The sequence below is a fragment of the Athene cunicularia genome (assembly GCF_003259725.1).
Source record: "Athene cunicularia isolate RWA chromosome 1 unlocalized genomic scaffold, athCun1 chr1_part2, whole genome shotgun sequence".
NCBI classification, from domain to species: Eukaryota; Metazoa; Chordata; class Aves; order Strigiformes; family Strigidae; genus Athene; species Athene cunicularia.
In genome coordinates, this window is record NW_020799092.1 from 76386173 (window position 1) to 76411014 (window position 24842).

The 24842-nt window shown below is 38.6% G+C and overlaps 2 protein-coding genes across 3 annotated transcripts in view; one reads left to right on the top strand and one right to left on the bottom strand.

Annotated features, from left to right (window-relative positions):
- Nucleotides 1–10813, bottom strand: part of CDC123 (cell division cycle 123) — a 39095-nt gene extending 28282 nt beyond the window's left edge. The window contains exons 1-6 of the mRNA XM_026868021.1: nucleotides 10425–10813; nucleotides 9396–9467; nucleotides 6449–6503; nucleotides 5581–5613; nucleotides 1908–2003; nucleotides 1093–1199 (exon numbers count right to left, since the gene is read on the bottom strand). Of these exons, the coding sequence (XP_026723822.1) occupies nucleotides 1093–1199; nucleotides 1908–2003; nucleotides 5581–5613; nucleotides 6449–6503; nucleotides 9396–9467; nucleotides 10425–10813 (752 nt within the window). The remainder of the gene's footprint in view (nucleotides 1–1092; nucleotides 1200–1907; nucleotides 2004–5580; nucleotides 5614–6448; nucleotides 6504–9395; nucleotides 9468–10424) is intronic.
- On the top strand, nucleotides 10451–24783 carry NUDT5 (nudix hydrolase 5). 2 transcript variants are annotated; one of them, XM_026841141.1, is made up of 11 exons: nucleotides 10451–10567; nucleotides 12313–12406; nucleotides 14592–14700; nucleotides 18217–18284; nucleotides 19361–19413; nucleotides 20094–20201; nucleotides 20739–20834; nucleotides 21860–21961; nucleotides 22367–22375; nucleotides 23123–23176; nucleotides 23456–24783. In XM_026841141.1, exons 3-11 carry the CDS (start codon nucleotides 14638–14640, stop codon nucleotides 23563–23565), a joined length of 663 nt encoding a protein of 220 aa, XP_026696942.1. In that variant the 5' UTR covers nucleotides 10451–10567; nucleotides 12313–12406; nucleotides 14592–14637; the 3' UTR covers nucleotides 23566–24783. The 2 variants fall into 2 exon arrangements, with proteins under 2 accessions (XP_026696942.1, XP_026696943.1); XM_026841142.1 differs by having other exon boundaries at nucleotides 10453–10667.
- Nucleotides 24784–24842: the final 59 nt, after the last annotated feature.

Here is a 24842-nt window from a genome sequence, read left to right on the forward strand (position 1 = left end):
TCACAACTGTTACCCTAGTCCAACATACTTTTCAAACTGTCTTCTCACTCCAATATCGTCTCCCCTCCTCACTTTCTTCTCCTGCACCTCCTAATGTTGTAGGTTAGACATAATGTAAAACCTAGCATCAGAATTGGACTGACAGTGTTGCTAGCACTCCATAAATGCAGAGATAAGGGTGAGGATGTTGCTACCTATCATTTTTTTAGTGTACCAACAAACTGGGAGTAAAAAGTGTTATTAAATTTGCAGGAATAAAAAATAAGCCAGTTGCACAGCATTAATGCAGCTGGTTGCACATTTTAGACAAGACAATTCTGATTGGGTCATAAGCTACTTAACACAAGACTATTAGACCTGGTGAACCTCTATAAAGCACCTAGAACAAAGGCCCTGCATTTAATCAAGTCTCCTCAATATTGCAGTAATATAAATAAGCACTGAATAATTACTGGAAAACAATCTCTCAGATATCAAGCCATGAATTGCCCTTTTCTATGAAATTCTGCTTTTCTGAAAAAAACCACAATATTAACCATAGTAACAACATTAAATTCCAGTAATTTTATTTTCTTTCAGAAAAAGTCTATATTTAGAAATGAATGACAGGAATCAGATGCAGGTACTACAGGAGGAAACTGCCCCTATACAATTAAGTACTCTTTTCATGTGAGCAGATAAAATAAACACCAAGCACACTGTATTTGTAATTTGTACTGTTGACTGAAGCTAGGTAACCAATTCTGGTTTATTAGGAAAGGCTCACTCATGGAAAGTAACAATGAAGATAATTTACCTCACAATTCTCTGTACTAAATTGGACCCAGCATTTATTTTTGCATGGTGGAGGGAGACAAAGAAGGAGGGAAGGGGTGGGGGTAGCTTCAAAGAACAAGTTATTACTGTACCTGAAACCTGTATTACCATACCTGAACAACTTTTAAACACAAATACGTATTTTTGTATCAGATATTTACTGTTGCTGTACACTAAAGTGTAAGATCTTTCAAAAGAACTGAAAAGTTACCCTCAGAGGGTTGGGCTATTTTTTGACTGGGTATAAATAACATTGTCTGATAGAAATCTACTTACGGCTGAGTGAGGTCACGAGTAATAAAGTCTGAACTCTTGAAGAGTAGGAAGATGTCACTGAGAGCTTTACATTTCAGAGAGCTGTTCATTGCTATCCAGTAGGCATCCTAAACAAAAAAGATTATCCAAAAATGCACTTTTATTAGCAGAAAGGAATGCAAGCTGCAGAGATATCTCAATATTATGCAACATTTGAAATATACACAGAAATATTTTTTTTTTGAGGAAAACTTCATTAGCTATTACAAGAGACACAATAGTTACTGCTTCTTTTATGAATACTCTTGTTGAAAGCAGAGGAAATCCATTAAAAACCTAAGGCTTTGCCTTACCGCTTCAAGGCATTTTCTTGGAATGCTTAACTGAACAGGTTTCCCTCGAGAATATGATACAAAAAAATTTGGGTGCATCCATCCTTAAGATATTGTCAAGAGTATCTGCAAATGACTAGAGGGAAGTTTAAAATCCCCACATTTTTTTAAAAAAAGCAATAATCTTTATCCCAGGTAAAGTTTTCAACGACTATCCTAAATGAGAAGATTTTGACCATCATACTGTTATCTATAACAAGGATACAGGACTTTATGTAACTAAGCCAGTGCTGCCTTGCATCAGCCTCACCAAACAGTGCAGCATCTAGCTCTAATCCACCAGAACAATCTGCTGTATCACACTTCACTGATATCTTATCTATCACTTCTTGCTTCATCAGAACCACTAGACTCTTCTACTTTCCAATGCATTAAGATAAAACAAACAAACAAAAAATCCTTATGATAACATCTATTACAAGTTTGGGGAGTCAGCGTTCTTACCCTTGGAGCACTCCAGTTAAGTTTAGGAAAAACACTGCCACCCAAGGAACTTATTGCTTCTTGAACTTTAGCTGTGAACTCAGGAAATTCTGGTGCCTGAACAAAGAATAACAACAACAAAAATATTAATTTCAATACATTTAATAGTGAAGTGTAGTTATCTTCTCAATACCGTTAGAAATACATATTGTAGAAGGAATAAACGTGATCAAAATCAGGAACCAAGAACCCCACAAAAATAATGTATTTGTAGAAATAAATTATTTAAGAATCAACTCTGACATTATTTCAATCAGAGAAAATTGAAAATGTGTTTCCAGTTCTCACCCTCATTGCTAACAAGATTCCAAGAATTTACAAACCCCCAAAACTTCATTATGATCCCCATGAAAACTGCAAGTTTGCAAACGTGCAAGACAAATAAACAGACCTTAAATACATAACCTCTTGTTTTATACCTGGTAGTAGATTATTGTATACAAGTAAGATCTAAGAAGACTTACAAACAATCAAACAAACTTTCAGTAATAGTTTGTTTAGAATGAAGCATCTCTACAAAAAATCTAAAATACAAATATTGCACCATTCTTTCAAAGTATTAAAAGGTACAACGAGATCAGCTCTGGTTTGTAATAGTTCTCTAGTTGCATTTAGGAGCACAGTAAGAGAGCAAAAGTAAATAAATCAATTCATAGGCAATTTGAGTGACAGGTCCTCATTTAAGCTTTAATTTTACAAAATGTTGTTAGTAATACTTTAAGTAAACAGCTCTTAAATTGGGTCTTACTGTAATTCCTTAACAATATATTGCATTAAAATAGAGGATACACTGCGAAAGTATGGGTTGGACTAGAAAACCTTGTCTTGTAAAGAACATTGTCAAAATTGTAAACATAAGATAAGGGGAAAAAACTCCTCAGGACGCTATAAATTCCACCCTGAATGTGGCGCAATAGAAAACAGATTGCTGACCTTCAAAATAACATGAAAGGATTTCAGGCATATGTCAAAGATTTTTCATGTAACAGGATTTATAGTAAAAAGATATATAAGAACACTATTTCTGCCTGAATATTTTTAAAGTCAACTCAAAGATAACATCTAGGCTAAAGCTAATTGATGTCTCTAAAACAACAAAGCCCTCACAGCCACATAAGTGATCAAAAAAAGGTTCATACGTTTTGGCATCTCCTTTCTGCAGCCCCCTCAAACACAAACACTTAAAAAAAACCCCTCTCACATTCTAGCGCAGTGACCCAGACTGAACTTCAAACATTCTGAATCTTTCCTTAGTATGGTACCTAGTCTCCATTGGAAACTACACTTAAAAACTGAAAAAGCACTTCTCTTATTTTACTTTATTTTTAGAGCCTCAGTCAATTCTAGAAATTGCTCCTGCAAGAAGTAAAACTCTTCATCCACTGTATTCTGATCCAATCTCCTCTTGTTTTGACAGAAGTCAGGAGTCATACTATATATGTAATACCAGCACACACTAAGTCTCCCTTGGGAAATGTTACCATTGTGTCATTTGATTAATACAAGGGAAGAATTATACCCGGGAGAATATCTCTAAGGCTGCATAAACAAACCAGATTCTAACATTTCCTAAATTCTGAATGCCTGACTTTGCAACCATCAATATTAATGCATATTTTTTTAAACACAGAATGTTCTGTAAGCCTATATTCTAATTCTTCTTCAGAATATAGAAGGGGCAAGGGAAACAAGTTCTACCTGACAACTCAGGCAGGTCATCAAATCAGAATAAATCACAACCACAGCTCACCTGATTGCCAAGAAACCAATAGGGAATTATAACCTGTGATTTATTGATAGTAAGGCAGTAATGCCCTAGGCTGACAGCAAATGCAGAATAGCAATCTCCAGCCTGTTCTACTCTTCTTTACACACTATGTTCCCTTGTGTTTCCCTGTTCAGCTTCCACATGACTACTTGATCCATTCTCATCTCTTGTGGTAACTCCAGATGAAGCTCCCCACCCTTCTGTATTCTACACAGGCTGCTTCTTCACTCTCTTCATCACTGGCAAAGTGGTAACAGGCAAATACTTAAAATCACGGAAGACTATTTCCATTCATTCACTGACCTCAGAGCAGTCCCTAGTTTTCAGGTAGGGAAAGCACGTTTGCCACGGATGGAGTCTTTAGAGCAATCATCTACCAAATTTACAAGATGGTAAAGAGCACATTGTGAAATTCTACTTTTAAGAGTCTCTTTCTTTGACCAGAGATGAATGTAGGTGTATTTTTGTAGAAACTAGACACAGGCACAAACCATGTTCTTTATTAACCATTTTGAAAGTTCCAGGTTTGGCAAAAGACAAAGCCCTGTCAGTCTCTGAACAAGAGCCACCTTGGAAGCCAAAACACCCCTCTTCTTCCTCTCCGCCTGCTTTTGTTTCTGACCATGATGTTACATGGTATGGAATATCTTTTAAGACAGCTTGGGTCAACTGTCCTGGCTCTTGCTTATCCCTAGCCTAGTCACTGGGAGGGGTGTGGGGCAGACTAGGAAAAGAGAAAGGCTTGATGCTCTGCAAGCACTGGTCAGCAACAGCTGAAAGTTAACTCCATCCCAGCCAGCCCCAGCAGAACATTAGCTGTAAAGCTGAATCCCTACACAGTACACAATGCTTACCCAGATAACCTGAAAGCACTTGGCCTATACCCTTTGGATGGTTATCATACATCTTGATTATATATTTCCTTATTGTGTTGTATGCTATAATGAAACCCAATTGAGAAGTCTGACATTCCTTCTTTAGCAACATTAACGTGAGCTTCGCAAAAGATGAATACCAAAATGCTTGTTTTAAATAATTTACAATCTGAGGCATCTACTTTATGAAAGCTTAGAATTCTTAACTGAAGCTATTAGTATGTGCAGATTTGGCATGTTTTAAAATCTAGGCTATAAATTCTGTGCTAGCTTAAACGCAACTCAAAGCAGGGCTGTGTTTATATTGCACCTAATGCAATGTCAGCAATTCAACACTATGTTGAACAACAGGGACCTAATATGACTGAATTAATATCAATATCAGACAAATGACACAAACATATCAACTCTGACAATGATACGGCAACAGCAGTTTCAAAAAAGATGTAAAAAAGAAAAAAAAAAAAGGTCACGGAAGCCTGATTCATATCCATCATGATCCTGATTCTAAGCCAGACAGAGTGCAAGGAGAACATACAGACAGAAAAAGGAAAAAAAAAAAAAAAAAGATATGATAGAAAGAAATGTACTTAGGAGGAAATAATGGCACAGGTGTAAGAGAAGAGCTGTGAAAATTGAGCTGCAGGGGCTTCATTTCTTCTGCATCCAGTCTGATTAAGTAATTGGGAGATATTCAAAGTGGTGAAAATGAAAGACAGCTATATTTAGAGCCATACTTCAGTTCATTTCCTATAGTCTAACAAGTGTGTGATTGTTGGGGATGAAGAAAAGCATTTTATTTTTAGTTAAATAAAATTAAGCCAGCAAAACTTGTTTAAAGTTACAGACATCTACACTGCCATCCATCTAGAATAGTCTGAAAAATGTTAAATACAGCAACAGATATTTCTAACTGGCAACAAGTTTATATCACAAGGTTGCAGAAAGGATACTGCTGACAAACCCACAGTGGGCGTTTACAGGACCTTACCTTAAGCGTTGTAGTATTCTCATCATCCGACCACTGTTAAAAGTAACAACAAATCAAAGGTTACTGGTTTCCTGAGACATCCTTTATATTATAATTTATGAGAACACCAGAATTCACATGGCTTCCTATAACATGTACATCAAATCACTGCCCTGGAGCTCCTATAGCATAACATCACCATCCTCCAATTATTATGGCTGTAAATTAAGACAGGAAAAATATTCTATATTCAGCAGAAGTACTGTTCTAAAGTATGGATAAAAGATGACACGCATACATTTTAATTGTGGTTTGTATCACAAACTTGGACATTTCAGAACTCAACAGAGTCTTCCCTATCTAAAGCTTGTCTCCAGCTCCAGCACTTCCATCCTCAGACCCATGATCCATTCGTTTCAATTATATTTCTTTTTCACCTCTTTTTTGTACCTTCTGTCACCTTGTGCTAACAACATTTTTCAGTGTTTTTCTTCTAGAATACCCTTCTGAGCTATTATGGTCTCAGAAACTTCCATTGTTTCTTCAAATAACTCCTCCAAATGTACTCCTCCTCCTAATTTTTCAGGGCATGAAACAGCATTAAGGTCAATTCCAATATCCTTCAACATTCTCTACTCATTATTGCAAATGCAATTATCAAGACATTAAAAAAAATTTAGAAGTCTTCTGTGAAAGAGCAAAGAAAGATTTTAAACCTTCCCTGACATCAAAGTATAAATAATGATGGTTTTAAGTTTTACAAGGCAACTACCACATGATTACTTTTTTTTTTGTGAAGTACTCTCCTCACCTATAAATTATGCAGAAAAGGATACATATTCATATTTTTCCTCAAGAGACTTGATATCAAGTTGCATTTTATACTGACCTGTATCTCCTCTGCATCATCACTCCCCTCCTGAGCATGACTTGGCGGATCTTCTCTAAAACAAAAAATTAGCAGAAAAAAAGGTAAGCACTGGAGTTTGACTTGACCATATACATTACCTTTGCACAGCACCTACCAGCTGTTGGTCTCAAAATGTTTTTGTATGATTAAGCCTCAAAACCCCTGGCAGAGAAAAATCAGAACAAGCCAGCTGATTAAGGATACCAATTAAACTCGGACACCAGAGTGGAAAGAGTAGGTGTATTTTACTGGGGATAACTAAATAATGCAACAGAGCAATACAGAAAACATCACCACTTGCATATGTTACCATCATCCAGACCCACAGTCGCTGGGGAGCCCTGGTTACAGCGAGGATTTGGAGAGCCTGTCCCAGCAAGTGGTGCATCCACCCACAGGTGAGGCATCCAAAGTCACTGCAAACAGGTCCAGCCTTATATACCCAAAAATCAGCAAGTCAGAGCAACTGTCACTTTTGTTTTAAGCGGAACATCTGGTTTCACTCTCACATTAGATCCCCCCAGAGCCTGGCCAGGGCTCAAGGGAGAAGCTAAGGGAGTTTCCCTGCTTAGCTGATTTATTTTTGTTCTTTTTAGAACAAGGCCACACGTCTGGTCCCAAGGCCGAACAGCTGGCTTCACGGCCTTGTTAACTTGCCCCTACACAAAGAAGAAAGATACATGAATGTTTTCATTACATTCATCATCAGTAATGAGTACATGATATCTAAGCTACATCTTTCATTAATGAGTGTACATATTTTGCTAATGACTACATACTAAGTGAGCAGCTTTGGCTCGGGGCCTGTTGTTCAGGCTTCAATACTTCCAACACTTCAGCACTTTTTACATCAGCATAGGTGGCTTGTTGTAATTTAGTACAACACCTACTAGCACAATGGTTATCAGTTACAAAATATACAGAATTCAGCTACAGGTCAAGTCTGGCTTGGGCCTATTGTCCAAGCCCTAGCACTTCACCAGTACAGAAGATTAATGCCAGGGTTTTAGGTCTTCAAACTTGGGCCCTACCCAAAACACTTTGCTTCTTTCAAATTAGCAGATACCTTCTGCTCTGAAAACGCCATAATCGAAGCTTTTCAACACCCTATTAATCATTGTTTTCCAACTTTACTGTACTCTGACAGAAGCACAAATTAACAAAATTATTTTTTAAAACAAGTTCAACTTAAATTATGCTTTGCTTCCATACTCCTTTTCCAAGTAAAAATTTATAAAACTTGCGTTTCACAGGTTGACCTGTGAATTTCTGGTTCTGAAAAGAAAATGTCCTCACACTCCACACACAGAAAAGAAGATCCTAGGGAAAGTGGATACATGTGTTCCGGAAAAGTTACTTTTTCTAAACAGGTGAGATATCCTGTTGTAAACACTAGCTATCTGGGAGAAAGCACTTGACTGTAAATATTCCCTTGAAGTTTTAGGTTATGTTTAAAGTTCTTTAGCCAATATAACTGAGTGTGAAGATTTTAAAGGAGAAGACCAAGCTCTTGAAGACTTATTCACATCAGGTCAGCGTAACAAACAGGTTAAGTGCAAATGTGTGCCCCTGCCAAAAGCTTCAACAAGCTGTCTCTGCAGTCCCTTAGTGCACTGCTAAAGGGATTAGACTATCAATTCAGTTTTTGAGATCTAGAGATTAGACAACAGTTCACTGAAGATTAAAAGCCCTCTTAGCCTTGGCTGCAAGATCACATTCACTTCTAGCTAAGAAAGTTCAACTCAAGAGAAAAACTGGTTTCTCAAAGGGATTTTAAATTGGAAGCTTCTTAAAAAATATAATTTAAGTCAATTATACAGCTGTCCATTATTCCATTGAAGACAACAGAAATTGTTTCTATAACACAGCTGTAACATCAAACTCTCAGTTTCAGCTTTTCTGAAAGCTTATTAAAAAATAAATGGCTGCTGCTAAATAAACTGCACAGTCCTGCAGAAGCAGGTGATAACATCACTTCTTATCCAAAATAGTTTAAAAAACAATTTCAGTTTTCTGGATACATTTATTTAAAAAGATTTAAATTTTTTAAAAAATTTTAAATTTTAAATTTATTTTAAAAGATTTTTAAATTTTAAGAGACCTTTCATCTTTACGAGGTGTTTAAACAGCTTCAATTATACATAAATTGACTCCTGAGAAATCAGACATAGCTCCCTTACACTCACGGCCTAATTGGCTGCTCTGCGAGAAGCAAACTACCCGTTAGGAAATGATGGAGTGTGGACTGATTTCTGATCGCTAACAAGGTGTATGCATCCAATAATCACTTTACACAGTAAAATTCTAAGCAGAAGACAAAGAACAAGGCCTGGATTCTTACCAACCATTTCTCATATCTATCCACCTCATTCTTCTCCATCCAAAATTTTGGCATACAGGACATTGAGCCTTGTCACATGCATTGATTACATATATGCAAATCATTATACAAACTCAGAAATCACTAAGATTTATATATAGCTTATCTTATTGGGAATTAAACTCAGGTAATGTCATTTCACCCCTGGATAAGGCAGCAAGCATGTGAATGGTGCAGGACGGGTCAAGCCTCTGAACTGGAGCTAACCATATCAAAGCAAGCAAACACAAGTCAGCAGGCTATGCACCCAAGAGACTGGTAGACTCTGCAAGGAAAGGTGGAGGAAAAAAATTTAAAAACTGCCCCTAGTTGGTCTAGCATCAAGTGCATTAAATGGATTTTAGGATCTGCATCAGGTACCATCAAGTTAAGTTTTAACAGCAACAGTCAGCCCATTCACATGTTCATACAGTATGAGGTTTACTGCAGCCAGACTGGTCAAATTTTAAAAACTCATCATGCAAAATATAATCAGTGTATATAAAATAGCACTGTGAATATAAAATAGTGTTAATACTTGGAGGGTGGGGGGAAAACACTCTTTACCTTCCGGAAACCACAAGCGTTCCATCATCCAGCAAATATTCTTTCACATTCTCTGGCAGGGGAAGTATGACACTGGAAGAAACATGAGCATTGCTTTAATAAGTTGTTATTAATATTACTTGTTAAAATAAGAAGGGTTGAATAAAAAGTTTTTGGTTTTTAATAGAACCTCAATAACAGTATATTTTATTCTCTAACGCTATGAAAAACACCATTTCTCTTTCTCCCCTGTCACCCCTTCCCAAAAAGTAATGCACATTTACCCTCCAAGGAAGCAGAGGAGAAAGAGGCAAAAATTTTAGATGAAATGCACTAAAATTCCCCACTCCTTCAAAGCTCTGGAAATTCAGAGAAAGAGTTTATGTGGCCAGTGAGAAGGAGACACCATGTTGCTCAAACTAAAGGCTTCCCTTCTGAGATCCAAACCAGAATTTGTCCATACCTCTCGAATATTCCAAAAAATTCAGGACTATCACTAAACTTACCAAAAATATGCATGTACTAAACACTAAAAACCATCAAAGATTAAATGCTTTGATTAGTAAAAGCCTGATGTCAGTGCTTCTTGATCCAACAGGGCAACTATCTTGAGCTTGACTTTCCTGAGTTACTGCTAGCTTTTGTAACAATCTCGTGACCTGCGGCAGCACCTTAGAAACTGTAGAATTTGACATTGCTTACAGAAATACAGTGAAACACCAAGTTAGCCAGTTGGTTTGGGTGTGCTCAGCCTGTTTCTTCGAGCAGCCAAGTGGGAAGAGCACTGGGTTGGGTATCAGCTCTGCAGAGTCCCACCAGGAGAGCAAGGAGCACAGGGGTGCCGGGGCTGCCCAAAACACCCCCTCAGGGTGCAGGGATGAGACCCCAGCTCCCTGGACCCCAGCTTGTTCAAGCCTTCCCCACCTCCATCCCAGCTTTTGCCCCACACAGGTCCCCCTACAGCTCACCCAACCCTGCTCTGACACAAGCCCGCTTCCAACCCAGCCCAGCCCAGCCCAGCCCCACACGCCTCCCCTACGCCCCCCACACCCGCTTCTCCCGGCCTCCTCCGTGTGCGTGGCCCCAGCGCGGGGTTTCCAGGCGGTTACGTTGACAACACGGGCGGCCTCAGGGAAGCCGCGGGTGCTTTTCCCGCCTCGCAGGCTCTGCTTCCTTGCTTTGCATGCGCTCGTGTAAGATTTCATCTCTCCCGCGTTATAACGGAGCTCTGCAGCGACAGAGCCTCCTCTCCTCCAGCAGGGCTGCGTTTCATTTTCTTTTGGGAAGAGCCGAGTAGTAACCGAATATGTTCTTTCTAAGCCCCGTGGTTCCGCCGTCGTCTCTGCGCGCGTGTCCCCTGCATGGAGGGCCGAGTCGTTTCCCCGCAGCGCATCTTGCATCTGCTCTTCGAGGCCGTGTCCCAAAGCCCTCTCACACATCGCTTGTCAGGAGGGTTTATAATGATAGGGAGATGCTGCTGACGCTCGTCTGCTTATGCAAGATAGTATTTGTTGTCTGTTCTGCAGGGCAAGAATCAGTTATTCTTCCGTATTTCGTGCTGCACAGGTTATCCATGCTGCTAAATACCACGACAAAACCGTAACATTTTTTCCCACTATTTCCCTCTCCCTCTCTGCCATCATCTTTTGCTAATTATTTTGTTACTTGAATCATATTGCTGAAATACAAGTGCGCTAACTGATGCTAACAAGCTTTAAGTTTTTCTAGAGATAGTTATTTTCAGCACATGTATCTCAGCATGCTGTTGGTTAAATCACACGTAAAGCACTGCTTGTGTCCCTCTGCATGTTCTTTACAAGAAACCCTGTATTTTGCTTTATCTTCATCTTGACTTAGGATGCTGTTGCTGAACTTCCCATTAAATCTGGTTGGTGTCAGCTGGGCTACGTAGTTTGGATCAGAGAATAACTTTAGAAGTGATTTAGAAAAGTAATCCATCTATCATGGCTTGGACAGGTTAATGTAAAGCCACTATTGCTTGGCTACTCTCTAAGCTGATTCGCAGGCATGTGTTGGTTTAAGATTTTAAGCCCTGGGAAGCAGAATTTGGAAACTGTAGAATGATTAGACCTTTCCTTGAAAGGAAGCCTTGCCTTGAAGGGAATAAGCAACGGGAATAAAGTTACCCCTTTTATAAATTGTAAACTTTTTTCATATCCGCGTTTGACCTCCATATGGAATAAATGGAACAAGTAGCATGATTTGCCAGCAGCAATCTGTAAAACTAGCCTCAGAAATCATCAGAGAAGGTAGAAGCAGGCCAAACTTTTTTCCATACTTCGTAGTTCAAGTGCTGTTGATTCATGCTAAGAAGGCTGATAAATGCGTACACTTTGACCTAGTATTAAGATTGTACCGATAACTATTAAAAATTTATATTCATTGAGTTGATGTAATCATAAATCAGGTAGTCAGGTTCCCAGGCTGCTAGACAAGCTGTGTTGCATTTTTAAATCAATTGATGCAGTGGTAATTTTATGAGCTGGAAGAACATTCCTGTCTGAGGGCTTCAAGACAAGGTGTATTTTGATAGCTAATATAGGGCTTTAGAAACCTAACATTGTAGTGTTAAGTTTAATTTTCAGTTGCAGCTAATTTTGTTTATGAACAAAAGGTGTTGCCACCCTTGACAGTATGACTCATATGAGATACCAAAATTGCAGCCTTCATTTAACCGAATGGTATTTCAGATTTCTAACAGCAGAAATTCTCACTTCTATAAAATCAGCTGAATTCGGAAAAAATTACTTTTTGTTGGAACTTTTAAAAAAATGTCACTCATATATAGAGTCATTGCACCCACTTGTGGAGGAGATCAAAACTACAGAAGCTGATGAGTCTTCCTCTCTCGTTTTCATTTATTTTAGATATTAGTGATAACACAAACCACTGAAGCTGTATAATTTTTTATTTAAAGTCGCAAGCCACCCTTGAATCTGTCCACTGCAGAAGAGAGCAAGCTGTGTTGAAACGAGCTTCTGCCATGAGATGAGGTTCAGTAACTGATATAGGTAAGTATTAACACTGTTGTACAAATCATTACTGTAAGCTGCTTGTGGGATTTAGGGTATGATTGTGGTGATCCACGTTTGAGAAAGATACACTGATACTTGTAGTGTAGAAGGATTAGTATGATCAAGTGAATAGGATTTCCTGTGAGGGGAGACTAAAGAGGAAAACTTAGCCTGATTAAAAAAAAAAAAAAAAAGTTTAACAAGGATATGGCTCACTCATTCATAATTTTTTTTTTGTCAGTCAGAAAGGCTATAATTCTTTCCAAACATAGGAGGTGAATTCGTTGTAGCTAGGTATGTTGTACGAGGTTTTTATATTTTTAAAGGTGTGTACTTCAGGCATTGTAAAGAGCCTCCTTTGACTGTCCTCTGGATGACCAGAAGCCTCTTGGAACTGCTATGCTGGGCTACGCTTCTTTTGTATAAGTTTGGTGGAAAGCTTGATCTTGTATTTCAGTGTCACGGCAAGAGACTGGCAATTGTCCAGCTACAGCTCTTAAATCCTAACTGAAGAGAGTTTGAGACATTGCTGGCTCAGGAACAAATGGGTAATAGCTAACTGAACTAATGTGGGATAGAAATTGAAAGATAAGTGAGGTTCTAGAACAGTTTTTCATAGAAATAGTAAGGTAAATAATTTTAAGATGGAACTTCATCGCTTTAAGAAAGGGTTATAGCACATACTTCTGAAAGAACAGACTTGGGTTTAATAGGTCAGGGTTCCTTTTCAGGACTTAAGTGACATAAAAACAATTTGAACGTTTCACCACTATAACCTACTTCATCCGACGACTGTATTAAGACTTAGGAAAGAGTCTGCCCTCTGTACATACTGAGGAAATGGATTTATGTACATTAGTTTTAATCCCCTGATAACCAGAAATATTTTGTGCTACCTATTCCTTTTAACTACTTTGTGGAATTAAAATGCAAATTAGTGTGTAAGAAAGCTGACTGTTTCTGCATGCTCTTAAATTTTTCACAAATCTGCAGTAGGTGTTATCATAAAAAGATAAAGATGAAGTAAAAAAGTGCTAAAATTAGGCATGACGGAGAAGGCGATCACTCATTTTTGGTACTGTTGATTGCTAGAGACTCCACAGAGCCTTATTAAACCCTAGTTGAAGTCAATGGGAAGATTCCTGTTGGCTTTATGGAAAGTTTACAATCATCAACACTAAGAACAAGAGATCTTTTAAGATTGTCTTGTCTCTTCTGATGCATAAACTGGTTTGCTTCTTTGCATGGTCTTTTTGCTTATGATTCGTGCTGATTTTCAGGACTTCAGTATTACAACTTAGTATCAGAGATGAGCTTCCTTGAAATAAGAGTTTCTGTGCTGGAAGTGCCCCGTAGCTCTGCAGGGAGACAGGGGACTAATGGTGAATCTCTAATGCATTGTATTTTTCTGCTGCCCGCTGTGCCTTTCAGCTAGAATTGGATTGAGCGAGTGAGTGGACAATCTTACCTTCCTAGGGAGCGTTCAGATGCAGGCTGAGGCATTGAGCTGCAGGTGCAGAGCCTTGCTTTGGGCATATATTCAACTGCCTTTTGGACGGTGCTAGCCACATCATTCCCAGTAGGGGAGACTGACGTGCTTTGGTCACACTAACTCCACATGCCACCTAGACTTGCAACACACAGGTGACTTTTTGACCTTGTTTTTTTTGGGAGAAGGACTTACATCTTTATTTGTGATATGTGTAAGGTGAAGGTAGGTTCTAGTTCTGATTCTTTCTCAATAGCAGACAGTTTTTACCCCTGAAGTCCTCTTGGTATAAGGTTTTTTCCCACTTTCACAGTGGAGTGCGTAGTCCTGTTGTGGCAATGCTGTGTTGACAAAGCACTTCACCCAGATCAGAATGAAACAAGTTGACTGAAATGGATCAATTTTGTCCCTGTATGTCTGACCTTTGAAAGTTAAGGTGGGTGTCTTCAGCCAGCATAGCTACTCAGCTCCTAATAGGACTATTATAACTTTGTAAATCAGGGATTTAACCCAAACTTCCACTTCTCCTTTGAATTATTTGACTCTGAAACCATCAGGTGGAGCTGAAATTGTGAATGGCCCTTGGCATCATGTGTCCGTAACTTTCTCCAGTAGGTCTTATTTGTTAATTTAGAATGCAGAAATGAACCTTTTAACTTTACTCTGAAAGCAAATATTGACTTTGTTTCCTAGTAATCTGGACTTTGCACAGGAGGAGAAAAGCCTGACATTCCTGAAAATGGCAGCTGAGACATCCACAGAAGTTCCAAAAACTGCTAGACAATCCGTTCTTAAAGAAGAGGTATAACATGCTCGGTTTTGACACGTTTTGTTGTTAAATAACAGTTGTTTGAGACTGATCAGAATGTTTGTGAGTGCAGAGTAAGAAATGGTATGGATGCTGTATGTTTGTAAAAATCTATTCAGTAGATAAAATACTTTTTCCTGATGGTATAAGAGTTTAAAAAAGGTGGCATTTCTCTGTTGAAATAATCATACAAATTATCAGTTGGGAGAGAGATGTCTACGCTGTTGCATTATTTTAAGCTTCTTTCAGATTTTGCAGCTGTTTCTTGTATTGTTCAGGCTGTTTTCAATGTTCAGAAATAATGCTGATGCCTCTGAGAGACTATACAAATCAGTGGATCATAAAACTCAGCTTTGTTTTCCATTCCTTTAAGATGATGAGCCACTTAAGAGTTGCCTAGGATTGTACCTTTGATGCTTTCTGAAAGGGTTTGAATTTAGATAATTGCTGTTCTAGACAATATTAAGAAGATAGTAAGATTTTTTCAAAAATATTCTGCTCATGTCTTCACAGAATCCTGGGGAAGGAATTTGAAAGTACTTTTGGGTGCTTATTAGGAGCACTTTCACCATAATTTAAACTGCCTGTATTTGTTTCTCTTCTCTTTTAAGTGAATTCTTTAAAGTTAATCTTTGGTCTTAAAGGCAGGTTTGGCAACAGCATCACACTGTTGTTATAACATTGAATGTAGTTTCTTTCATCCAGCATTCCTTCCTTGGAATGAACAGTCTCATAATTTCCTTAGGTTTCAAGGTACAAAGCTTTTTCAGGAAAGAAGGCATTGACATGATTGGGATATATTTATGAATCTTCCTTTTGGGTTGTTTTTTAATATGAATATTTCTCAAACATAATGGGTTCAGTTTTTGTAAGCTTTTTGGGTTTTCTATTAAGACCTCTGTTTTTGCAGGTAGCATTTTCATTTTACCTTTTTTTTTTTAATTTTTCATAATGCCTCTTAGATCTTCTCCTTTGGAACACTGTACTCTTTGGTGTCATTGGAAGTTTGTAATTAGATCTTACATATTTTAAGCTATTTAGTTTTTTCAGTCATTTTGTGGCATTAATACAGGAGGATATTTACTATGACTCTGCCAGTGTCCCTCATGCTAAAAGTGGGTCTGTAACTCAACAGTAACTACATGGTCTGATGTTGGAATATCTTCTTTCATGAAAGCAGTGTCTGATCTTAAGTCCTTCTTCCTGTTTCTGGGAACCCACAGTCAGGCTGTTGTAAGCAAAAGCAGATGTTATTTGTCCATCAAAGTAATAGGTAAAGCAATACAAATAACTCATTCTAAAACCAAGTATAGTACATGCAACACATCTTGCAAAGTGCCCTGTGGGTCCTAAATCAGCTATTTGCTTCTGGGCCAGCTTCCGCAGATTTTAACTGTGCACCTACGAGGTGAGTGAGAAAATTCTCTTATTCTTTCAGGGAAACCTGGCAGCTTTCAGTTTTCTCACCCTGTAGGCTGTTAGCAGCAAGGGTTTCACCTAACTTTAGAGAATTGTGGAACCAATTCCATTGTAAATATGTTGCATGTCTTATAGGACTTTTTAATTATTGTTCCATGACAGTAGAAGACAAAAGCTGTATTCAAGAATACCAGATTAAAAACAAGACACTTTGTTTGACACTGTTTGTTTTGTACACATAAAACCTACCTTTTTTTTTTTTTGTCTTTTTGGAGCTTGGGTAGGTCAAATTTCTTACAGACTAGGGATTTCTCTTTCCTCTAAGATCCCTGGGGACAGTTCTGATTTGAGCCATTTTCCCCTTCCTGCTTTGCAGACGATAACTTGGTGACAGAGGTAATGATCTGCCAGTTCTGTTGAATGCTGCAGCAAAATGGGACTGCGATCAATAATTTAGGCCTTTGTGTTCTCTGCAATGTTTAAGAAGAATCTTTAACACAAAACATTTGGCTGTTTACTTAACTGAAGTATATATATTCCTCTCCTTGGACAACCAATGGAACATGGTTTTCATCTATTTCTCTTCTGGATCTTCCTGTACTCTAGTTCTGCAGTGACTTAGGAGTAAATACAAAGCTATTTAAAATGTACCTGAATGCTTCCAAATGGAATTACTTCTTGAACATGTAATGATCATAATATACTTCATCTTCTCATTTCCTGCTGTTTTTGTGACCACAAAGCCATTAGAAAGCCCTTCTGAGAACACATAGTTCTTCTTTTCCAATTTCTTTTACATGGAAACATTATAGTTTCCAAATGCCAAAATTCCTACATGTAAAGTACATATAGCCCTGCTTACAACTATAGGAGTGCTATTGTTATTTCAGTTGCCTATCAAAATAATTGTTCTGAAGAACACATTTTAAGAAAGATGTGAGTTCGTCCAGCTCACTTATAGTTTACTGGATACCCAAATCCCTTCTGATTTGCCTTCTGTCTCCAGCTGATGCTGTAGTGTGCTTCTGTACTCTAGCTACAGCTGCATCGTATACTGCATTTCAATTCTCTGTATTCTTTTTTGAGTTGATTAATTTCTCACTTTTAAGTCCAAAATCTACATGACCAAATGGGCCTGTTTGCTCTTTGTCCTTCACTAGAGGATCTCAGTGTGCCAACCACATGAATGACCTCAAGACTTCATCCTTTGCTACAATTCAGTGTTGTGGGTTTTTTTCGCAGATCCTTTTTCCCTTGCTTATGCTTGCTCTGTTGCTGTCAGCAGTGTGTCTCATTAGACACGAAGAAGTGATTTTTTCATCTTACTGATTCCTTCTGATTTCTGTGGTCAGACCTATGGCCAACTTGATACAAAATTCTGGAGACAAGCTTCTTGTCTGCTTATACCTTTAGCAAAGCTTAAAATACAAGTTACATTAAAAGTAAACTGCTGGGTTAACACTTAGAGATTTTTCCCTTTTAAAGGAATTACATAAAAGATGAGGAAACATCACAGGGCAAATAAACTCATTTAGTTCAGAAAAAAACATTTTTATAATAATACTAATGCCAAGCACTCATTCAGCAGCCCTGAAAGGGCAGGCGTGTGTCACAGCTCACTGTTACAGAAGACAGCAGCTACACAAGGACCAGGTCTGAGATCAAGGCAAGAAAAGTTTCAGAATAGTTTGGTGTTCAGTCTTGCATGCTTAGCTCTCTGGTAAGTGGGCAGTCATGATTACCAGCATAGCTAGTCTGCAGACCAGTGACCCTTTTTTCAGCTGAAACATGAGCTTTGCAAAATTCTTCTAAAAAGGTGAGGACTTTCCAGTACATAAAATCCTACTGAATTCATTGAAACTTGGTTATAAAAGTCGTGTTCAGAAGAGTTACTAATTTTCTATTCCTGTTCAAGAACTTAAATGTTTTTTTCCATAATAGCTACAGAATGTTGTTGTGTGTTCCTGAATGTATTCTGATGCTGAGATTTTGTCTTCAAAACAATCCCAAAATAGTTATTTCTCCTCTTAGCCGCCAAATATCTTTGGGATTAATCATATAATGTATTTAACAAAGAATTGTTTATTTTAGGTAATTGTAGAAAGAAAATGGTTGAAGCTTGAAGAAACAACTTACACTGATCCCTTTGGTAAAACGAGGTAATTGCCCCTCTGGCATTTCAGATTCCTGTAATGTTCCTCCTTGTACGGACTAGCCCCAGGCTAGAGAGTATGAGGCTTGTATGAGACACAAGATGAGATCTATTCATTGTGCAACTCCTTTATAGTTCATACTGCTCAGAGAAAAAAATGTCCCGCAAGCAGATGTGCTGGCATGTGGGATTGAATTTGGCTCCTAAATACTTTTGGGCACATTGGACCCTGGTTTACTTTGCATTTCCAGTTCCTTATAATGAGCTGTGTACGTAAAGATGCTAAAGATGCTATGTTCTTCATTAAGGGCTCATTTTTCTTGCTGATGGTACTGGATCTTGCATACTACTGAAAAATTACTGTCTGTGTATTATCATGTCTGTCCAGTTCTTTTGTACGCTTTAGTTTTGCTGTGACAACATGACTTTACTTCCTTCCCCTTAACGTGTTAGATTCTGTACTGATTGCTTTCTCCAGTGCCTCCCAGTTCATCAGCAAAGATTCCTTTTAAAAAATAGTAAAGATTGGAGCTTTTGTGAAAAGATGTTTATTGCTGGTGGATTTTTGGTTTTTACTCACCCCATTGCTTATTTTGAGAGAGACGCTTTGGTGTTCCTTACCTGCGTGTGCCTTGTGTGCTCAAGTAACTGACCCTAGAGTTCACAATAACTTACACTACAAACCTGATGCAAAAGCAGATAAAAGAATGCACATGGTCTTGTTACAGAACCGCCTTTCAAAATTTGATATGTTTTATATATAAATTGCTTTATTTTGCACTTTTACAGGATCACTTTTATCAGACTTGCCTGTTTGGTAACAATCATTTATGTCTTTCCCTTATTTTTAGTCATTTTAAACAATCATTCATTAACTGTTCTCTCTCTCCCTCCTTTAAGTAGGCAAAACAAAATTATACTACTGGCACTTTCTAGTGCCAGTATATGACAGGGTCTGCCTACAGCCAGCTGCTTTTTTAGGGGGCCTCACTGTGTGATGGCATATTTTGCTTTTAAATAAAAGTAGCAAGGGTAGAAAGATGAGTTATGTATTCATTTGTTCTTTTCTCTTGTGTTAAACAGGACTTGGGAAACTGTAAAGCGTACTGGCAACAAAAAGGGTGTTTCAGCTGATGGTAAGTTTGGTGACTTTTTTGTATGTGTGTTTTGTTTGTGTGAAAGTTCTGCTAAACTGACAGTGCAGACTTAGAGCCGATCTGTTTCTGAATGAACAAAGATGCACACCAAGTAGCTCAGGAGAGCTTGCTGTAGCCCAGAGCTAATGAAGTGCTAACTTCAGTGCTGAAGAATTAGAACTTTACTGGTAGGAGTGTTTTCCCAAGATTATTGTATTCACTTTAAAACAATGGAGAAATTTCAAAGACAACATGGGTGCCCTCATATGGCATTGCTCACAGACTGGTGAGTTGATCTGCTCTTAGGGACTAAGGATACAGTTCTCTCTGGGTAAAAGAGGGACGTGATTTAGCCATGAAAGGACTTAGGAGGGGGTTCCATACTATAGCTTCCAAACAGTCTCTGCAGGCGAGAGAGCCCTTCTCTGGAGACTGGTGGGCTTAGGTCAGTCTTGCTTGGTACATGTGCCTCTCGTTTGCTGGGCTCTTCTGAAGATCCCATTTTTTTACTTTTCTCTCTCACCACACATAATACAAGGAGATTAAATTCATCATTCAGGAGCAGATATTTAAACATTTAATGCTCAGAGTAACAATGCTTGTGTTCCTTTCCAGATCTAGCACTAAACGCTCTCTATACTCCAGTTTTATGTACTTGTTTCTTCTGTTGCTATTTGTAGGTGTAGCAGTGATAGCAGTACTACAGAGAACTCTCCACTACGACTGCATCGTCCTAGTGAAACAGTTCAGGCCCCCAATTAACAGCTATTGCTTGGAATTTCCTGCAGGTAAGCGACTGAAACATTTGAGTCTCATGAAGCTGACAGTTAAGTGTGTTTAGATGTGCTTGGAGTGCCAATCTTAATGAAGTAGCTCTAACCAGAAAACCGTGGTGAGCTCTGTAGCTCAGTGTGCTGTTTCAGAAGTAGGAATATTTGATAATGAATACAAAATGAGTTCATCTGAGCAGACTGGGTGGTATTTTGCACAGTAGTCTGGTAATAGAATATTGCATTTCCTTCCATGCCTCCCTTCTCTAAGAGTTAAAGCATTTGGCTTCCTTTCCTCTTAAGAATATTGATGCATTTCCTGGGAAGATAGCATGCTGCTGTAGGTGAAATCAGTTGTAGAAGTCAGTTGAAGATGTGGGCAGAACATGATCAATCCAGGAACTGGAATCCTTCCTAACACCTCAGTTTATCCTCTGCAGAAATAGGGTAGGGAGGATGTTTGACCTCTTCCATAAAGCTGGATTAGATCTTGGGATGGGTATTGCAGTTAAGCACTAGCTTTTCAGTTGTTCTTGTGTATTATTTATCTCACAGGCCTCATTGAGGAAAATGAGACTGCAGAACGCGCTGCATTGCGAGAGTTGGAGGAAGAAACTGGGTACAAGGGGGAAGTCATTGAATGTACTCCAGGTCTTTGCTTTTTTTTATTTTCCCACACCCAAGATCCTTAAATTGCTTTGATGGGTACTCTAAATGTCTAAAATACCCGATGGGTACTCTAAATGTCTAAAATACCCTAAACCAAAGGAAAAATCCATGCAGAAAAGTCTATTCAGATTAGCAGAGAGTAGTATCCCATGGCTGTACCAACTGGTCCTTAATGAGTCTGTTGCTGAACTTCTGTTAAACATACAGGACTAAAGTAAAAGTTTGATTTCTATAGAAGAAAACTTTGCTATTAATTAAGATCCTTTACACAAAATCCAATTAGTAAAGCTGTAATTTGTCATTTTATTGTAAGTGTCTACATTGCTGGACTTAACATGAACAGCATCTGTGAACTTAGGTAGAAAAAACAGCTGCATGATGCAGTGAGTGGAGGTCACCCTCACGTGAGCTGTGGGGAGGTGACAGGTACTCAGCCTCTCCGGCCGGAAACAAGAAGGAAAATAACTGGAGTAAATCCAGGGAACCTTTGGAATGTGATTGTTGCCATTCCAGCTTCCTACATAAAACAAAGTGAAGGCAAAATGAGGATCGTAAATAAAACTTGAGAAGGTAGAAGGGTGAGGCAACTTAGGTGTGATTTCAAGTAAATGTCATTACAGTTAAGACTTGGCTTTTGATTATTGGGTACAACTGTGTGCTGGGAACTGAGGGATGGAGACAGGTGATGGCAAAATAAGACTAATAGGCTGAGGAAGTCTCTAAGGGAATTATAGTTTACAGTTTAATCTTCAGTCTATGGAATGGCAAGTAAACCTTGCTGCTGAAAACAGGTCTTACAAGAAATGTATAAGAGCTGAAAGTTACAGAAACATTACTGTTACGAACATGCGAAAACAAACTTTTCACAACTCTTGCAGCATGAACATACACCAAATATATGTTCTTCTATTGTATCAGATGTATTTCTGTAAAAGCTTCTGCTAAAATGTCAAGGTGCCTGACTTCTGCTTTTGAAAAATTAAACCTCTACATGTGCTTGTTGGCAGCTCTCTGCTTGGACCCAGGTTTGTCAAACAGCACGACACACATTGTGAGTGTCACCATTAACGGAGATGAGGCTGAGAATACAAGACCCAAGCAAAAACTTGGTGAGTTTCATACTATTTATTTGAAAATTGTGAGAACAAAAGAATGGGTTTAAAGGAACTATCTCTACCACCCTATCTCTTCTGTCCCACAACTGATATAAATGCTGTACATCCCTCAAATCATATCCTGCAGTCTAGATAAGCAGAGCCACGTTTCTCTGCTAAATTCACTAGGGCGGCCTAGATGTTCAGTGCCAGGTGTTGGCACACCCCCGAATGAGACATTTCGGTGCCAAACTTCAATTAGGGCCATAAGCACTGTGAGCCCTTAGCTGTGGCTTGACCCTGGAAGTAACTGCAGTGTTGCTCACGATCAGTCAGCTACCAAAATGCTTTTTAGTTGTAAACTCTAGTGTATTTCAAAATCCTTAATCTACTTTTTTTTTTTTTTTTTTTTACTTGCAGATGATGGAGGTATGTTACATAGCTGTGTGCCCACTAACAGTAAGGTCAAGTGTAATCATCGTATGGCAAGTTTTCCTTAGAACATGGCAGTTAAAACTGCTTTTTATTTGGGCTTGGTTACTCTCCTGACTCTAATCAAACACACAAGATTGACTTTAGCCTAGACATGGAAATTCCGGGGGGGGGGGCATTATCACATCAATTACATTCAGGTATTGCACCTACAGCACCAGTATCTCCGGAGACACAAATTACTGAATCCTCAACAGCTGTAGATCAAGCCCCAAAGACAACTAATTCAGATGGACAGGGGAGGTGTAAACCAACACAGATTAATTAAGAACAACCCCTTTCTCTTTGTGCTGTTTTGGTCTTCAGTCAAACACATCTACGATCCATTATTGTACCAGTGTAAACCAAACAGAAGTCCCCTTCAGTAGTGTATTCCCCATCTCCGAATGAAGGTGGTCTCATTTTAGAAGGATTCTTATCCTCCGTAGCTGTCAGCTGCACCATTTTTCCCAACTCTCTCCCAGTTTCTTTCTGCCAAACCTGTATTTTAGTGACCCCAGTTACTGCCTCCCCCCATTTAATCAGCCTTTTGGTGAGATATGAATGCTCACAGCTTTTGGATGGTGATGAGCATTAGGTCAGGTTGCTTCCCCTTCTAAATTTTAAGAAACAGGACTCTGAGGTGTAATTTCCTCTACTGTTCAGTAATTTAAAGGTATGTAAAATTTTTTTCTTTTCTCCTAGAATTTGTGGAAGTTATTTCACTTCCAAAGAATGACCTACTGCAAAGAATTGACGGTAAGAGCTTTCTGACACATGAAAGGCACAAATATGAGCTTTAGCAAGAAACCCTTAGCTTCTCATAGCTCTTCATGGCATTTCTTATCCTAGAATACTGTATCTTAAACAAAAAGCTGAGAGAGACTTGACCAGGTAACAGTTAGTGATATCACAAAGTGTTAGCATTAAGAATTCATGCCTGGAATGCCATATATCTTCATTTTAGTAAGGGACTTAATTACATTTCTGTAGATGAGAAGTTTTAACAGCATCTCAATTTTATTTTTTTTTTTCCAGAACTAGTAGCAGAAGAACATATTGCAGTGGATGCCAGGGTTTATACTTACGCCTTGGCCCTGAAGCGTGCAGCAGAAAAACCGCTCCAAGTTCCTTTTATGAAGTTCTAAAACTAGATGATGAGAAATTTAGATGAAAACTGCCCCATTCAGATGGCTTAGAAATGTAACTTCTTGTACTAAAGGTCCGTTGCTTTACTTATAGAGCAAACAAAAGTATCTGTAGGAATGATTCTGATCTTTTGATCTGGAAATATGTGACCAACAAAAAGTATTCCTTCTAGCTGCTCAGTCTATCAAACCTTGACAGAATAATCATAATAAAAATGCTGTCTAATTTTCAGAATGGCTCATTTCTCACTGTATTCATCATTGCGCTTAGGTTTCAGTATAAGGAAGATGTTTAAGTAACTGTAGTTGGTGTTCTAACACCACCTGTCCAAAAGGAGGAAGACCGCAGGATGAGCGCGCTTCTCTCCTCCCCAGGCACAAGCAGCAGCATTTCAACAACTACAGGTGATTTTCTGCAACAAGAGCAGCAACAGCAGCACCAGGACACAGTGTGCATGCTCTGGCTGCAGTGTTTGAAACAGCATTTCAGGAATTCCCTTCTATGACAGAGATGTTGCTTCTTTCTCCCAGCCCTAACAAACCGATCTTGAAAGAGAAAATTGGTTGGTTTGATCTAAGAAAATACAGACTCTGGCAGCGATGATGACAATATCAACAAAACAGCTACTGGTGCAAAGCAGAACAAACCAGGGGATTCTGCTTAAGGTATGGGCTTACTTACATGCCCCAAGATGGCACAGCCTTGCAGTTCACCCTCTCCCTAGGACCCATCCCCGTCCCTGGGCTGCACCTTCGTTCAGTCTCCTCACCTCTGGGTAAATCTTTTGCCAAACAAAACTTCAGTGGATCTCCGCCCAGTCAACTGCTGCTAATTACGTCAGCTACCACCACTGCTTAAAGGTTAGGATCCAAGAGCTGCAATAAACATATGCTAACATCAAAGTCTTGACTCTGAAATGAATTTGGGAGATAAACATAATTAGGAGGACACTCCTAGCTTAGAAATGAAGCAGAGAACTTAAGCTTTTCTTACCTTCACAAGCAACACAAAGTTACTTTCAAGTGAAGCATGAGAGAAAATAGATCAAAGTGTGAAATCAAAGGGAAAAGTCATTGATTACAGCCAAACAGAAAAGTTCAACGTTTTTAAGGGGAGGAATCTTGAGATTTGTGTTTTGTTTTTTAATTAAGGCTGCTAAAACCTGATCAGAATTATATTCTAGAAAGATAAAGGATAAAGAAGAAAAAAAGAGAGCCTTCCAGTCCTACCTCACTAACAAAGCCTGTTAGAAGTGATCAAAACTGCATACGGATTA

What these genes read in the sequence shown, in the direction of transcription:
- NUDT5 (XM_026841141.1), top strand. Translation starts at nt 14,638, where the DNA reads ATGGCAGCTGAGACATCCACAGAAGTTCCAAAAACTGCTAGACAATCC. An exon ending in GATCCCTTTGGTAAAACGAG is followed by an intron (nt 18,285 to 19,360) that starts GTAATTGCCCCT and finishes TGTGTTAAACAG; the next exon opens with GACTTGGGAAACTGTAAAGC. An exon ending in AGTCATTGAATGTACTCCAG is followed by an intron (nt 20,835 to 21,859) that starts GTCTTTGCTTTT and finishes GCTTGTTGGCAG; the next exon opens with CTCTCTGCTTGGACCCAGGT.